This window comes from Anas acuta, chromosome 3 (assembly GCF_963932015.1).
Source record: "Anas acuta chromosome 3, bAnaAcu1.1, whole genome shotgun sequence".
Classification (NCBI taxonomy): domain Eukaryota; kingdom Metazoa; phylum Chordata; class Aves; order Anseriformes; family Anatidae; genus Anas; species Anas acuta.
The window spans coordinates 55,811,983-55,829,241 of record NC_088981.1 but is presented as its reverse complement, the minus strand read 5'-3'; the positions used below and the strand labels follow the sequence as shown (position 1 = coordinate 55,829,241).

The 17,259-nt window shown below is 41.0% G+C and overlaps 2 protein-coding genes across 3 annotated transcripts in view; both read left to right on the top strand.

Annotated features, from left to right (window-relative positions):
- The first annotated feature begins 2,590 nt into the window (after window positions 1-2,590).
- LTV1 (LTV1 ribosome biogenesis factor) overlaps window positions 2,591-17,259 on the top strand; it is a 350,847-nt gene continuing 336,178 nt past the window's right edge. Inside the window, exon 1 of the mRNA XM_068677230.1 lies at window positions 2,591-2,601. The gene's annotated coding sequence lies outside the window, so the exon portion shown is untranslated. The remainder of the gene's footprint in view (window positions 2,602-17,259) is intronic.
- AIG1 (androgen induced 1) overlaps window positions 11,301-17,259 on the top strand; it is a 121,881-nt gene continuing 115,922 nt past the window's right edge. Inside the window, exon 1 of one of the 2 annotated variants that reach the window (XR_011094986.1) lies at window positions 11,301-11,654. Coding sequence is in view for 1 of the 2 variants with exons in the window: in XM_068677225.1 (XP_068533326.1) it covers window positions 11,514-11,654 (141 nt within the window). In the remaining variant the exon portion in view is untranslated. The remainder of the gene's footprint in view (window positions 11,655-17,259) is intronic. The other variant, XM_068677225.1, reaches the window with a different exon arrangement.

The window sequence follows — 17,259 nt, the reverse complement described above, 5'->3', positions numbered from 1 at the left end:
TGGGGACTGCAAATTCCCAAGCCTTCACAACCTTTTTCTGAAGCAGTTAAATAAGCACCATATCTCCATGCAGACGTGGTGTAAGAAACAGATCCAGCTACGTGACTGGGAATAAATAAAAAATAATAATTTGCATTTTCAGAACAAACATTTCTGATTTTTTTTTTCCTGAAGAAGTATGTGACAGATGGTTTGAGTGAGTAGTGGTGAGGCATTCAGACACTACCAATTTCCTAGTGTTCTCTCAGCTATTTACAGTTTCTGTTGCATGCATTAAAAACTGAGAGCATTTTTCCCCCCATAAACTTCAACTTTTCCCTTTAACATATAAGAAAAAGGCCTCTTGGCTGTCCCATACTGGGACATTGTAATGAGACTGTTTGAATTATTGGTCTCCATCATTCAATGTACAGTACATATATAGACATAGCTCATTACTCAGGGAGAGACAATAAAATAGCACTAACCATTTAAAACCTATTAATCTGGATAGCACAGTTAGCATAAGCAATACTTTATTATTACAAAATTAAATCCATTATAAGTATCCTGAGTATCCAATCAGTTTAGTAATACACCGACTAAAGCTGTCTACATGAATGGCTGTACTGCTTGATGGAATACGTTTGGTATTGCTATACATTAATCTGACTTTTACTGTGGTGTTATTTATAACTCTGACAAATTGACTTTCATAACATGTAAAGCAGATAAACAATTTATGAAAGAATATTTAGAGCATTTTTATAGGTTATGTGATGGATTTTTTTTTTCCTTTTCTCTTTAGGGGCTACAAGATGTTTTCCAGCAAATCACAACTCTATCAGTCAGAAAACTCTCGATCACCACGAAAAATATTTTTTTCCCTTCAGATTTTACTGGACTTAGGTTAAAGAAAACAGCGATGAAGGCCAAACATACATTATCTGAAAAAGCAGGAGTTAGGATGCTGAGTGGGTGTTCCAGATGAGAAGACTACCAGGCTGTCCTTGCTGCCACCGAGGCAGAGCACTGCTAGAGCTGACTGAGCGTTCATGGGCTGCTCTGCTGGGACAGGCAGAGATCCAGGCTGCAACGCAGAGAGGCGACAGATATTTAGAAGGGACAGAATAAAGTTGGACATATACTATGGAGGATTTTAAAAAGAAATGTCATTTTTATTAACTATGTAACCTAAACCTCTATTTTTATCTTTTTAAGCACACAGATATGAGTATCATACCAGTTAACTGACTTGAATGTTTCAAAAGCCTGCTATTTCTCAGTAGTGCTACATGTGGCAAGCAGTGACACATATACGTATATACACATACCTATACGTAATGCATGCTGAAGTGTAGGATTCAGCTGGAAGTCAGTTCCTGGCTCCCCTGAAGGTTTCACCAGTGGAGGCTGTCTCTTTATTGTGGCTACTGTTGCTGTAGTGTGTGACTGCTTCTAAAAAGATTCACTTTTTATTCTCCCAGGCCTTCTGTAAGAGGAGGAATATAGTCCTTTTCTACTGATGGGAAGCTGAAGCTAAAAGATTATGACTTCACTGTGTGCTGGCAGGCAAGAAAACGAGGAGGAGCAGACCCCCCCGGTTCTTCCTGTGACTTTCATATAGAGTGGCTGCAATTTCTTTCCTTTTGGTGCATTTCCACCACACAAGCTTTGATGGGTTTTGTACGTAGAATGTCAAGTGGAATCAAGGGCTCAATTCTATCTATCAGGAGTCAGACATCAAAAGCAAGCAATCTGTCACTGTCAGCATTTGCCTCTCATAAAAAGGGGAGGCGTGTATATACAGATACATATAACTCCTTCTCAGTGCTCTTCCTAGGGCAGTATAGCTAGGCTGCTGCAGGAGCAAAGATGGGATATGCTGCCCGATTCCCAGAGTAGGGAGATTTCTGTCACTGCCCTGGACTTTCCTCAAGGCACTGGGGAAGAATGTGGCAGAATCAGCATCTGATATAACTGGCCCCTGGTCGTGGTTGGATGTCTTGCTCCATGGATGGGGTCACAGGCAAGGAGCCAGAGCAAACACCCAAAGAGTGCAATACGAAAACATACTGAGAAAAGTACACTATCACAGCTGAACATCACTCAGTGATACAGGACTGACATTAATATGTGCCCAGTGCTTTATGCTGGACTCTTACTGATTTTTCCAAGGTTCAGCCATAATAATCATTATTCTGAAAGTCAGATTGTTTTGTGTAATTTTCCTAGGTAGCATGACTCAGTTGCTTAAAAGTCTTTGAAATTCAAGAAAGAAAAGATCTAATGGAGCCAGAAGCAAAATATACTGAATTTTAAATCTCAGGGCATCACTCAGTCTCACTTTTCTTCCCTCACGCTTGGATAAATAAATTTAATTTGAGGATAAGAGAAGTAGCTTTCTCCCACAAAATGAGCAGATTGAATAAAAGCGAATCTTTTTTTTTTTTTTTTTTTTTTTGACAGTCCTTTGAGGAAATAGTTGTTGTTGATTAAACTGAATACACTTGCATCTGACCTTTCCTGCTATTGTTTCACTATGGTCGAATCCGTTTGTGCCTCTGTAGAGCCAGCCCGTCAGTCACACTCTGGCACACGCAGCTCCCAGGGCCGGCTCCGGTCAGCCAGCAGCCGGAGCTGGTGCAAACCTCACCAGGGCCAGTGAAAGAGAAAACCTCTCCCGCGAGGACTTTGTGGTACCCAAGATGAAGTTCATCCTCTCTAGGAAGGTGAGATAAAGATGGGGTAGGGACCTTCTGGCTTATCTAACAGGGAGAGATTTTGGGGCTGGTGCTGTGAAGAGCCCCACCAGGGTGTATTTTCCAGGCAGTCCAGCTGCTTTCCTGAGCTCTCTGGCAAGGAGGTTCTTGTTACCAAGGGAAGAGACAGCATCAAGTGTCAGTGCCATGGCCATATCTGGGGACTCCTCTCCACCTAAGCAGAACATTATTATTAATGGGAACCCAAATCCTTACCTACATGGCTTAATGCTAGTGACTAACGTGAGCTATATCTTCAACCAAGGCAGTACATGTTCTGCATTAAACAACTACAACAAACATTAAACATAGGGAGGAAAAGGCAGCTCTGAGGCATTAGGATGGTTTTTCATTTCTTATTGAACTTTTTGTTTAAGCCCTGCCTGTCAAGCTTTAGCCATAGACATTGGGAATATTCTGGTACTGCTGGTGAATAATGTTCTCCTGGCAAGCAATAATTGTCTAATTTTCAATAATAATATTCATCCCAATGTTTGGTTGAGTTCCAGTCGTATCACTTTGAAATCTTCCTCATGATCTTCAGTTTTAATTTCTAATATTCTTATATTAGTACTTCTGCAAGATGCAAGTGCTGGCAAAAAGAAGAAAGAATCAGTTCTCCGACTAAAAGCCTTTCAAAAAATTTAATTTTCCATTTTGACTCTAGCAAAGACAAATGGACATGGCAAGATGCAATTCTTCTTCCTGAATAAATACCTTATAGTGGCAACTCTCCCTGTGAGGAATTGAGTCTGGAAGAACTGTCTCAGAGTAAGTGGAACTCAAAAGATGTATCACAACAGATTACTATATTTCTGTTATATATTTACACAAACCTGACTGGTTTAAAGACTTAGCTCCTGTGAAAACTGGGCTAAAATTAGTGCTGGAGACCTCCTGAAATCTCTGGCCATCCTGCACTGCTCTTGGCTCTGGTATACTAAGACACAAACGAGCTCTCTGTAGAGGTATTTTTCAAGGGGTATTTTCTCTGCTAATGGTCTCTCACATGCTTAGGAAAGTCACACGTGCCCATCCAAGGAGAAAATCAGAAAGCTGTGTCTATGTAGAATTAAACAAGTAAGAAAGGAATAATGGATTCAGGGAAAATGCATTTTTAATAGTCTTGAAATTATTTGCAGATATCTGTTGAAATGCTTGGATCCCTTTGACTGAAGGGTGCTTTTGGGAGGTGGGGAGGATTCTATTCATAGAGATGCAAAAAGAATCCTCTGTTTTTCCCTGCATCTTTTCTCCCTCTTGTTTAGTTAATAACTTAAAGGTTAAAATTCTTACCCAAGACATAAGCAACACAAGTTCTATTCTTTGCTTGGAGAATAATCCAAATACAAGGCTAAAAAGTTATGGATATGCATGAATGAGACAGAGAGTAGATTCAGAGTAGCTCTCCCATTATCTGCATGTGACAGCCTTAATGGCTCAGCTATGGGATATAAGAATTTTCTATAGATGCCACTTTTTCCTTTGCATAAAACAAAAGTCAGCAGCCACAGTCACAATGAGCCTTCAGCCCTGCTTCAGAGATGAAACCTGAATGTTAATCATCAAAATAAAGAGTATTTTATTTTTTATTAAAATATACGGTCACCAAAAATAATCAGAAGCATCCTATCCCCACCCCAAACATATTTTCTAGCATGTTGGAGAGAACAAGAAGTGGAACTACAGATTCTGTTCTGTTCTGCTCCTGGGAAGAAGTGAACCAAACTTTCTCATATATCAAGTGACTGCTTTAACCACTGAACTATTTAGGAAAAAGAGTTCATCTTCCAGTTGCGTGTGTCCTTCCTTTCCTGTGCTTTCCTTCATTCATCTTTCCTACAGTATAACAGACATTCTTGTCCTAATCTGTCACTGTGCCATATCTAACACATTGTCATGGGTCAAAGATGTCCAATTCACACAGAATAACAACAGTCACATCCGTCAACTACTATCCCATTGGCAATGCTGAGGCACATAGTGAGGCTGAAACTGTGTTCCCCATTTCCTGTGTACATTTTCTACTCTGAATCTCCTCCTTTTTTACTTCTGGGATGCACCACTGACTACTGCAGCACCTCTAGTTTGCTTATCACTCTTTGTATTGCGTGTGTGTGAAGCACATTGTTTTCCTTAGAGTCCTTCATTGGTCTGTAGTTCCCCAGATCTCTTTAAGAGCCCGTTTGGCAGAAGGAAGTTATGTTGGTGATCTGATACAGTGGCCATTTCTACAACTGGTGAGGTACCTTGGTCAGCAATTCTGCAACTTCACATTTGAGCTCCTTCAAAATCTTGGTTGAATGCCAATCTGTCCTGGTGTCTTTCTGATATTGAATTTGTTTTAATTCACTTTGAATCCCCATTCCTGTATCTCAAGGAAATGGGACCAGAGCTTTTAAATAGCTAGTCCTTGTCCTAGCCGTCAGACAAAGCAGTAGCAATATTTAAAATTGAAATCTGTGAAAAGAAAAAGGGTCTTCTGATTCTATCTGGTTATCCACAAGTTGTCTGTCTTGTACCAAAACCATTGGATAGAGCAGTAATAGCAATCATAAATGTAGTAGTGAGGCACCTTCTGATTTGCACATCTGTCATATCAGTGCCAATCTATTTATGAGGTAATAAAAATGAGCTAAATTAAGAATGATCAGGGAACCCCATTCGCATTATTGAAGCATCATGCAGTAAGTGCAAGAGACAGGTGGCATAAGTGCTAAAACAAGGACAGAGAGTATGTGCTGCAGGGAATCAATCTACTGCATTAACGGCTAATGGCACACTCAGTGTTTATCCATTATTTATCACATAAATGAGTATGTACCGTCTAGACTGCAGAGGTGCTTTCATAACAGACTGACACTGATTACTGAAAATTAAAAAATGAGAGATGATCTTAATGAATTAATTGAAAATTAGCAAATAGTAACAAGGTCTACGTGGTATATCTGTTCAGCCTAATAACAGTGGATTTTGTTTTGTTTTTATGAAAGTTATTTGATCCATTGCTATAATTTTAGAGTTCAGAGAATAATGCAAAACCTGTGAAAAAGGTGGAGGACTTAGGATGCAATCACTTTCTGCCACCATAACATACTTTAATTTGCATGCACACTTCTTTGTTTGTTTGTTTGTTAGTTTGTTTTTTGAACTGCTTTTTGTTTTACTTTAATACTCTGCTCATTTATTTTTTCCCCTTTTGACTTACTGGCATTTTATGAATACTAAGAATATCTGCTTATATTGAGAGAAAACTGATGTTATTCAACATGTATTGAGTACCAGTTGTGGCATAGAGACTACACTCTACACATTGGTTTGAAACTTTGAATGTTATCAGAAAATTGACCTTGAATAAGTAAGTTACATGAACACTGGTTTGATCACCTATTATTATCACTGGAAGCTATATCATTAAATTCAGAAGAAGGTTAAAATTTTCACCTCAGATCCACTGAAGGTGTTAAAACTGAACACATATTTGGATGGTTAGTTGAATTTTTTAGTCTATTTAAAGACTAATTCCAATAAAAGAACAAGGTTATTTAAGCATGCTAACTTATTCATGAAGGATAGAAGAACTCTACTGGATAAGTGGAAAAAAAATATAGTATTTAAGTATCCCCATTATATTAATTATCTTAAAAAGTTGACCTCCATAAAGATGATTCGGTTCATAGAAATTTAGGTAACCAATTTAAATTTATATTAATACCGAATGTTAGTTGTTTGCATTCTCCTGCAATACACCCTATCTTTGTTACAAGCAAACAAGTCCCAAGAGAAAAAACATCATATTACAGTTAATAAGGTTTTAACTAGCTGTGTTGGTCTTGGAAGAAGGAAAAGTGTGGATGTCTTCTGTCTGAATCCATCATACCCTATTTTTTTGTCTTGTTTTTTGTCTTTAATAGACAGCATGCTGTTGTCCCATAATGAATCTTTTACTAGGATAATAGACACACTTGGATAAGTTTTCAGTGACAAAGTGAAAAATACGGAATTTCCCCAGTTTCCATCAGGAATGCTTGAAATTTTTAAAGATCCCTCTCTCTAATTGTTGCTCTAAATGTTCATATAATTTACTTTGATAGAAAGATCTCTCTTATATGACAGGGAAAAAAAATACCCCAAGTAAAAACACTCTCAAACTTTGGACTGCTTAGGTTCAGAAAACATGAAGAGAAAGGTCAGTTTTGTGACTCATCTAAACCAGTCAAAATTAAATGTAGTCTTCCAAGGATTTAGATTGGTTTCTGAGTCCTAGTGTGCCACCTGGGCTGCTCATAAATGATAAAGCTGCTAGGTTAGTGGCTGCATAAGTACATGCAAGACTTGAAGATGCTTGAAATAGGCTATGTTTTGTTCATAACGTCCAGAACCAGAATTTCTGGACATTCACATAGACATTCTGGCACCTACATTCACATAAACGTTTTTGAAAAAAAAAAAAAAAAAATTGAAATGTTGTGCATTTTTAATTATCCCTAGCAATTGCCAATTACTATAGTAACTAGTCAGATTTACTAGATAATTTAGTCAAAAAGGCACCTAAAGGTTTTCAAAGGTATCCTATTTATCTCTGCGATGACTCACACAAATGACAGCCCAATTCATCCTCTTCTAGTTTATTCTATTGGACTTTAAGTTCATGGTCTTACAGGATAGAACAAAGTTTAACTTGCAGAGGGGATGAATGAATTTCCAGCTCCCCCAAACTCTGTTCCACTTATCTCCTGGTTCTCTCTGCTCCAGCTCCACTATAAAGTATAGACAGATAAATACCGTAGAATAGCCAGTACAAAATGTTCAATTAGTAACTTCACTGCCATTCTTAAACCTAAACTTAAAACAAAATTAGCAACAATATTTTCAGTCATCAAGTAGCTCCAGAAGTGTTATTAAACACATTGCTCTTCAGACCTCGCACAAATGTGTTCTTTCAATCTTATTCTCTTTTTAATCTATCCCTCAATTTTTATCACTTATATCTGTACAAAGTAAATATCCTTGATTTAAGAAAATAAAAATAGGGAATGAAGAAATAAAAACTTGACTGAATTTTATTAGTGATATTAACAGTGGCCTCAGTTACAGCAGTGTTTACCAAGGATTTTGAGTTGAATCCTCCTCCAATACATGGGGTCGTTTATTACCTTAGTGATAGCTAAGGTGATAGAGTGAAGAGCCATATATTAAATACATACATACAATCTTAGAACATTTCCAAAGACTCCTCTGTCTTAGACAAAGGCAAGCTATTTTATTTTCAAAAATTGCCTGTTGGTCTTTAACTTGCAGCGTTGCCATTAATTTCACTTACATCCATTGCAAGAAAGCTTAATTTTTGCATCTCTTCTTCTGTGGCATTCACCCTCCCACACATCCAAGTACACTTACCTTGGCACAGTTTGTGCCTCAAATATTAGAATTGCAGTATCAAGTGCATTGCCAAGAACACACTGTGATGAGGCAGCACTTACCAATTTCCTATGAGTTCAAGCATGCATTACTGTGTATTATTCTTAGGAGGCAACTGCTTGTGGCATAATTCCTTGTGAACAGCACATTTCCATCTAAAGCAATTGCATAAGAGAAGGCAAAGGAGACACAAAAGTTTCAAAACATCTCTAAAAGATCATTCACCAGTGTTTTCCTTAACGCAAAATATAATGCTGTTCAGGAATTCAAATGTTGTTCATTAAAAAAATAAAAATAAAAAATTAAGAGAGAGAAAAAAATACCCACACAAGCATTCTCACCTGCTAGATGTTACGTGCTATTCTCCCAAAGTGCCAAACAGCAAAAAATGCATTTTCTATAAACAAGTGGATGGGAAACCCACTTTTTCAGATTTTTTTTTTACACTCAGTTCTGTGACATATTTTCAGGCATCTTGCTTCTTATCCCCCATTGAACCTAGTGTTTCTTAATATCTTCCATCCCAGATATACCAGTGTGTCTGACTCTCCTTTCTAAACCTATTTTCCATCTCTACTGAATGAGAAGGATGATCCAAGTCAAACACTCACTTTCAAACAAACTTACAGTATGTGACTTTGGAAAATTCAGTTGAGGCTTTTCACAATTGACAATTGGAAAAACGTATGATTTATCTGAAAAAATCACAGCTTGGTACTGAATATCATATTTCACATTTGTAGTCTGCCTTACTACTACTTACGTATATAATCAAAAATCTGAGATCTAAAGATATTACAAAATACGGAAAAGTTGCATTCATGTAGCAATAGAAAGGGCAAATTAGTAAATTACTCATTTTTACTTTGCTGAAAAACAATAAGACCAAATCTCACAGGAGAATAAAATCCACTGCAAACCCATTTCAACCACAGCCACAAAAGACCTTTCTGCTTCACTTTCAATAGACAGGGAGTATAAACTCTGAAGCAGCACATAAAGGCTAATGGCAGCCTACAATCTAATTAGTCCTTATTATAATACTGTCCAGAGATTCAACAGATATTTCTTTAAAAAGGACACGGGCACAAACAGCCCACCCACAAAGGAATTCAGTTTCCTTTCAGAAGTCTAGAAATGCTTAATAAAGAAGAGTCTTTGACCAGGAAGAAGCTTGGCTGGGCCCGGCATGTTCGTTAGCCTGCCTTGAGATTTTCATGACTGAAGAAAAAAAAATAGGGAACAAAAGTGTTTATACATTCTGCTTCGTTTAGACTTTCACCTTGGATTACAAGGCCGAGTGAAGTTTTTCTTCGTGTGAGGTTAGGATTTTCTGCAAGTTTTGCTAAGATTTCTAAGGAAGATTGGAGAGTAGAACTGAAGAGCATTGAAAACGGGGCTCCAAAAAGTCCGAGTAATTTTTTTTTCTTTTTAAAAAAGTTTTAAGGATGCACAAACCCTGGGGGATGTTTAAAAGCGTGTGACTAAAAGGCAAAATGGGAATGGTATTTTTCAAGATGCATTCAGCGAGTATTCATGTCTGTGGTACTGTATTAGTGACACAGAGGTGCACTTAGAGAAGTAGAGGACAGACCTCCTAAGGCTCAAGACAGCACCAAATTCTTCATGTCTGAGACAGATCTCAAGACACAAGCGTGTGCATGTGTACATCCATGATCAGTCATGCTGTGGAGCTCCGCACAGTTACTTGTCTTTAAGAGCTTACAGAACTGCAGTGCAGTGAGACTCACACGCAGAGGGTGCCTCTACAGCAGCACTACAGTTCAGATCAAGAGTGTATTTTAGCAGTAAATCTCCTGATCATCTGGACTTATACCACGCTTTGGTTTGTAAATTGACATCCATCACAAGCAGTTCAGGCATTGGGTTCTCAGCAGCAGTGCTCCGCTTGCACTGGGGCACACTACTGGTGTGATTAGCACAGATGCTATTAGCACAGTCTCCTGTTGTATTGCAGACCATTGCATTTCATCCAGTTACCTCTTACTGGGCCTTAAGATTTCATTGAAAGCAAACCATGTTAGCCTGTCAGACTGTAAGAAGTATTTTAATACATACCACAGAATGCTTGCTTGTGGCTCAGAACTGACTGGTAAAATAACCTGAATGATCTGGTGGGAAATTTGTGCTCCGTGCTTCCACCAGGAGATTCTTTGACCAAGCCTGAATTACAATTCCTCTGCAGAAGCAGGGGTCTTAAAGTGTCCTAATTTCGTCTAGGATAGCTGCTAGCACATGTTCTCCCAAATGGTTCTTCGTTTTAGCAGAACTTGAACGCAGCAGATACCAGATTAAGAGGCATGCAAGATTAAGATTTACTCATTATGCAACGAATAAAACACATTGCACAGTCATTGATTCAAATTTTTATTGTTCAAATATTTATTTCAGAAGACAGATGTATGGAGATGATATTTGTATGGAGATGGTATTTATAGAAGACGTCTGTCTATACAGGCTCAGGCATCGCCATGTGTTTTTATAACAACTTTTCCATATGGTGGAGCAATTTAATGTGTACCTCGCGACCAAGTACTCTAAGACCCTTTCCTTTTCGGGGTGCAGAAGCCCAAGCACAGGAACCTCTCAGTTGCTGCTGTCATCAATCTGCCTTCCGCATCAAACCTCAGCTGACAGAAACTGGCCTTGCCCTTGAGCATGGTGATACCTCCTATCACAGGGGTGCTCACCTCCACAGGCACCATCTTGCGCTTGATTTCACACCTAAGAGGTATTTTTTTAGGGTCATATTGGTTTTTTTCTGTTTTCTCCTGGACTAAAGGAAGAGGACCAGCTCTGAGGACCTGCTCAGACCCATGTGGAGATCCAAGAGCACCATGAGCAAAGCCTAGGGCCCAAACCCAACAGGGCGCCAGCCGCTCTGCGGGTTACAACCAGCGCGAAGTGTCGGTGTAGGGCCGGCAGCCCCACCTCCCCCATCCCTTATATTGATTAAAAACAATAATTACGGCCGGATTTAATTCCTCACTCAGCACTGGGGCACCCAAAACAGCTCCCCCCACCCCCCCCCTTCCTCCCTAGGGCCGCTCCCCTCCGTCCCTTCACCTTCCCCCCCTCACCCCCTGCACTGCCTCCCCGGCCCCAGCGGGCACCGGCGCGGCCGCCCCGCTCCGCTCCGCCCCGGCCGGGGGCGCCGGGAGGCCGGGCGGCAGCGGCAGCGGCGCGCAGGGCCGGGCAGGGGCGGAAGCGCAGCCCGGGCTGGGCCGGCACCGCCACACGCCGCCACCGGGGCCGCCACCGGGGCCGCCACCGCCACCACCTCCGCCGGGGCCGGGGCCGGGGCTGCCTCCCGGTGCCGCCGCTCGCAACATGGCGCTGGTGCCGTGCCAGGTGCTGCGCGCCGCCATCCTGCTGTCCTACTGCTCCATCCTCTGCAACTACAAGGCCATCGACATGCCCGCGCACCAGACCTACGGCGGCAGCTGGAAATTCCTGACCTTCATAGACCTGGTAAGCGCCTGCCTGCCTGTCTGTCTGTGTGTGTCTGTCTGCGTGTCCCTGTCCCTGTCCCCGTCCCACCCGACCCCCAGGCGGGGACCCGCAGGGCGCCCCGGGGCGCTCGGCCCCCGGCAGGTGCAGGCAGGAGGCGCCGCGCGGTGCCCGCCGCAGCCCCCGGCCCCGAGGCGGCCTCGCTCCGCTTCTCCCCGCCCCGGATGCGGGCCTGGGCCGGCCGCCGCTGCCCCGCCAGCCCCGTGCGGCAGCGGGGCCGCGTTTGGCCTCGCTCGGAGCCGTGCGGTGGGAGGGGAGGGGCGGGAGCAGGGCAGGGAGGGGAGGGGAAAGCGCCGTGCTCGGGAAGTGCGGGAGCTGCTTCCCCTCAGCGCCTGCCGCAAACCCCTTCGGTGCCTTTTCTGCCGGTCTGCAGGCGTTTCACGGTGCCTGCAGGTGCAGAAGTGTCTCAGGATGCCGGTACCAGAGCTGCCAGTGCTTCTCACAGCCTCCTGCTAGAGTCCCAGCGCCCCGCATCCAGCCGCAGGCTGGGTTTGTGGAGACCGCTGCTGACCCCGTGCGTGGGGCGGGGAAGTTTCCTTATCAGGGTTAAGCAAAGGTTGCTCACAGTTCATATTTTAGTTAGAGACAAGCAGCAGCTCCCATGTTTTTTCACGTAGCCAGGATAATTTTGTGTTGGGTGTGAAAAACTGGCTGGATCTCTGGGGATCCACAGCCCCAACTAGTGCTTTAACACCATTGTGAGGTGGTGTCTTAAGGCCTGATTTTCTCCCGGGAGACAAACTAATGCTTAAATTCACCTTTTTTTATTCTTGCAGGCTACTGAACAGCACAGGCAATGATCATAGATTAAGTCCAACTCTTGACACCGCACAGGTCTACCCAAATGTTCAGACCATGATATTTATTGATAGAAGTTAGCATAAAATCCCAGTAAGTTGGGGGGGGAGCTGTCGACTTCAGTGGGGATTGAAATGGATATAAACCAACTAAAGCTAAAAGGCAGTGATGTGGTTTCGAGCCTCCTCCTTTTTCTTCCCCCCTTCTAGCCCTGACAGTTGCTTGAGGATTAAGTGAACTGAGGCTGTCACGCACTGAAAATAACATTTGACAGTACATTATATTCATTACTTCTGCAAAATTACAGTCTGCTGTCCGTGGCAAGTTCGTGTGGACTTTCCTGTCAAAACACACACACATGGTTCAGGCTACTTCTGACGTGGCCCTAAAGGTCAAGGTAAATATACAGTGCATTTTGAAGCCTCTAGAACAGTGATCAGCTGCAGCTAGTCATTTCTGTCATTAGGCTAATACTTGTCACGTGTTTCTCATAGTTATCAAGTTGTATAGGTGAGAAAAGGTTAATAGTTCCTTATAGTCTTCGTTCCTCCAAATAACAGACACAACTGCTTGCATGCCTTTCTCAGTGACTTGCCAGCAAACAGACCTCCCCACTTGTTGACAAGGTTTACTTATGGCCAAAAGGCCCTGGTCGCGTGTTATCTAAGCAAATATACCTTCGCTTCTCCCGGGACAACTGGGAGACTTGAAGAAACAAAATACTGTTAGATTCGTGAGGAGGATACCAGGAGGAGAGGTTGGAGGATGTTAGGCACGCTTCCAAAATCCTGTGTGTTGGCTTAGTCTTGAAAAACTCTTCCATAAGTTTCAGTTTCCTCAGCCATGTGCAGTGTTCCTCTGTCAGTCATTTTCAGAGGCTGTCTAGACAAAATAGCAGCCATGCCAGAGTCTTGGCAGACGTGTTCCTGCTACAGATTGTACCTCCAACAAGCAGAGATTTCATCTTTGACATCACAGAAGCACGTAGAAAATCTGTTTCCAAAAACAGCTACTGCTTTTAGAGAAAAGCGAGTTTATGAACTGAATATGAAAAATCATTTGGATTTTTTCACCTGCCCATTTATAATGGAACATTCCTCTCCAGTCTCAGCGTTAGTAAATGTCTTAGAAATTCAGGTAGGGCTTTGCAGAGGTACTATGTGAAATGACTTAAAATTATCCTGCATGTAATGCAATTTTGAGTCAAATTATGAAAATCTAGTAGTTTGGACACTGACACACTAGACAGAGTAAAATATTCTAAATGTATTTATTGATTTGAACAGCACTTACGCGATTTGTGGAAGTCCAGCATTAAGAGGAAACTGTTTCATACAAAGCTAAAGCTGTAAGGTACCTGTCCATCCATAATATTTTGGATGTTTATACCTAAGTAATATTGTCTTGGGTGCCAATATTCCAGCTTAATCTCACCTGTCCTTGGATTTTGAAGGAAAATAAACACTATTGATGACTTCTTCTAACTGCTGTCATTCCAATTCCTGACTCTGTTTCTTTGCAGTTGCTAATATGGTGGCAACATTCTCTTAACATCTTTGTCTATTTCCATAGACATGCTTCAATTTCCATGTTTTTCTGGTTTATTAAGCAATGTACTGGAATGGAGAACATACCGAAAGTATGTTTTGTCAGTACACTGGTGATGCTCCTCCTCACTGTTACTAATGATCATTTCTCCACTTGGGGTTTTCTCCCATGTATGTGAAGGTTATAGGTGCTTGCCCCGCTTATTCCAAAAGTGGTACAGACTTCTGCTTAGAGCCAGTGTCATTATAGAGCACAAAAGGGAGGTGCAAAGACATTAATAATTGCTGCCAAGGCCACTTAGTGGGCCCAGCAGATGAAATCAAAGACCATTTAGCCTCACAATACAAACCAAGCTTCAGGGTTAGTTCCTGTGGGAACAGCAAAGAACTGGATTTAGGCGGGATACACCAAGAGATCTGCCTAAAATCTCCTGTATAGCTGCATTTGTTAGACTCAGATTTACCACTTGGTGCTCCAGTAGTGGATTGCTCCACCATTCCCTGCACTGTTATCCGTAAGTTCATTGCTGAGCCTCACAGTGAAAGGTATGTGAGGGTGAAAATGATGCCAGTACAAAAGGATTCTTTGCAACAAGTTTGTCAGCTGCATAAATCTTCCAGAAATCTTCCCTACTTGTGCCGCTGTTTGTTCAGCTGTGTAAGTGCTGGAAGTAGCCAAATTAAAGATAACTGGGTTATTCTGCATACACTGTAATCGTGCACCTGCCTTTATAAACACACATTTGTTGAGGGATCCCTTTGTGACAACTTTTCTAGATCTGGCAGGATCCTTACCGCTGAAGGGATTAAGTTTTATTTCTCTTGGTTCTTTTATCATTGTCACGAGAGGAGACAAAAAATAAATGCAATTTGTATTCTGGAAGGAAGTGGAGCCTGTGGGTGCCAAGGGAAGACCACCTCTACTTTTTGTGTTTAGATTTGTGCGATAATTAGCAGAAAAGTTCACCTAAGTATGTATCACTTTAATAAGGGGTGCCTCATCTAAATAGCTTGTAACTTTTATTGTGCAGTTTCTGTGGAAATTTTACTTTTCAAACAAGCATGAATAAACCAAGATACACTGTTGCACGCACATATGCTTGCAATAACAAAATCCTGTTTGGATTTTTTAATCATCAGGGCTCTCTGACAGGCTGATCGGGGTAGCTACAGAGACAAAAAACAAGCCTGGCTTTCTGGAAGCAGTCTGAAGTGTTATGTTTTATGATTATGATTAATGTCCCTGTTTTGAATAACAGAATGTTAACACGAGTATTCATACCTCGATTCAGGGCAGCCAAGGCTAGGGAGGAATTCATTTTGCTTATATATAAATCTGTCTGGCCATAGATTTTTATTACTCCCATAAAAGAAATAGCAAGATGTCTGTGCATCTACTTTTACACGTTGCTGGCAGATTGAGTTCCACAAAAAAAACAATTACAAGTTTTGCTTGCAGTTTATTTTTGCTAATACATGTTGTATTTGTTGTGTAGAAAATATGCTTAGATTTAGTTTCATTAAGTTTAAATAAGTCATCAAAACTTAGCTCATTTCTTGCCTTTGGAAGAATTCAGAGGGGCATGTTACCAACAGTAGTGCTAGGAACTAGAATTTGTAGATCCGTCATTTATCCTTTACATTTTTCGTTACTAGTTATTAAATCGTGTGAGGTACAGTTATTAGATAAAAAGATAGCTGCTTAACAAAGCATGGCTGAAATTATAAATGATTTGTGCCCATTCTGAATTTAGTCGTGCTGATAGGAAATGGCATGACCAGTAAATGCCAGTGGCCAGAAGTCAGAAGTGAGGAATAAATTGAGGCTTTTCCTCAAATAAAAGTCAAAAAGTCAGCTTGATTGCAAACAGGCTATGTAGTCATTGCCTGCTCTAAAATTAGATAATTTTATATTAGAAGAAGATGTACTGTTTACCTTGTGGAATCACAATGCCTTAGTGTTAATAACTCTATTACACTGCATAGACTCTTACCGCTAATACTAATTCAATGTTAACAAAATACAGATTTTGCTCTGAGCTTTTGCTTCTCTGGCACTACACTTGAAAGTCCTCACTGTAGATGCTCTGAACTCATTTTTGAAATGGAATCTATAAATGTAGGGAAGTGAAGGGTGATTAGCTGGCCACCAGGTAGTGGTATTTGAGGTAAAGCAGGGTTTAGAAAGTTACATTGGTTTTCTTATATATAACCAAATATAACCAATTTCCATATAACCAAATACTTCACAAATTTCATACTGTTGTCATAAACACAGATATGAATTCTTGTTTCTACTCTGTGCGGTATTATCCTGCATGTATTCACTGCATCTGTTAAAGATTATAAGTGAGATCCTCGTGATTTACTGCTGTAAACTCTTAGTTTGTTTCGTGTCCTTTTTGAGCTGCTGCAGTTCCTAGCAGAGGTCTGGAGATCAAAAGGCAGTTTGTGCTCCAGACTGGGTGGTTGGCAAGCTACCTGAAGTTGGGCAAGTTTCATCACTAACTGCATGGGCTAAACTTGCTGCAACGCAGAGGATACAAGTGAAAACGTATTCCACACTCTGTGTGATATAATTACATGACTCTTTTCCAGGATTTCCTTTACTTAAATGAATTTCACCTTCTGCTTCTCTCATTTCGTCATCTGTAAAGTTACCCTGATATTCACCCATCTTTGTTAAGTGCTTTATGGCTTCTGTGTGAAGACTATGGACGTGTTAAGATACTGTCTTGTATTACTCTCAGAGGTAAATCATCAGCAAGTCTAGGTATCTCAGTGGTCTTGCTATAGCACAGAATGCAGCCACCAGTATTTATCAATTTATGGAGAAAGAAACTAAGGGCTTGCTTCTTTAGGAATAAAAAAAGTGAGGTTTCTTAATGGTGCTTAATGTATTTGAGAGAATAGGCAACAATATAGGTAAGGGAGCCTTTTAATAAATACGTCTTTTAGAGCTTTCTTGTTCCCTCTCTGGCTGTAAACATGTCAGAGGAACAGTTGTGTGTAGTGCTGTCTGTAGGAATAAAAGCATAATGGTATCACCGTTTGTTATTGAGAGACCGTGTTTGCCATTTGCTTTTGGTTGCACAAATCCAGTGAAATTCGAGCACCGTATGAAGAATTCTGTTTTCACATTACATTAGCATGTCTTTATTTTACAATTGGACTTAAGTATGTTCGACGTTTAATTTGGGAATTCTTGGGAAAGTTATGGC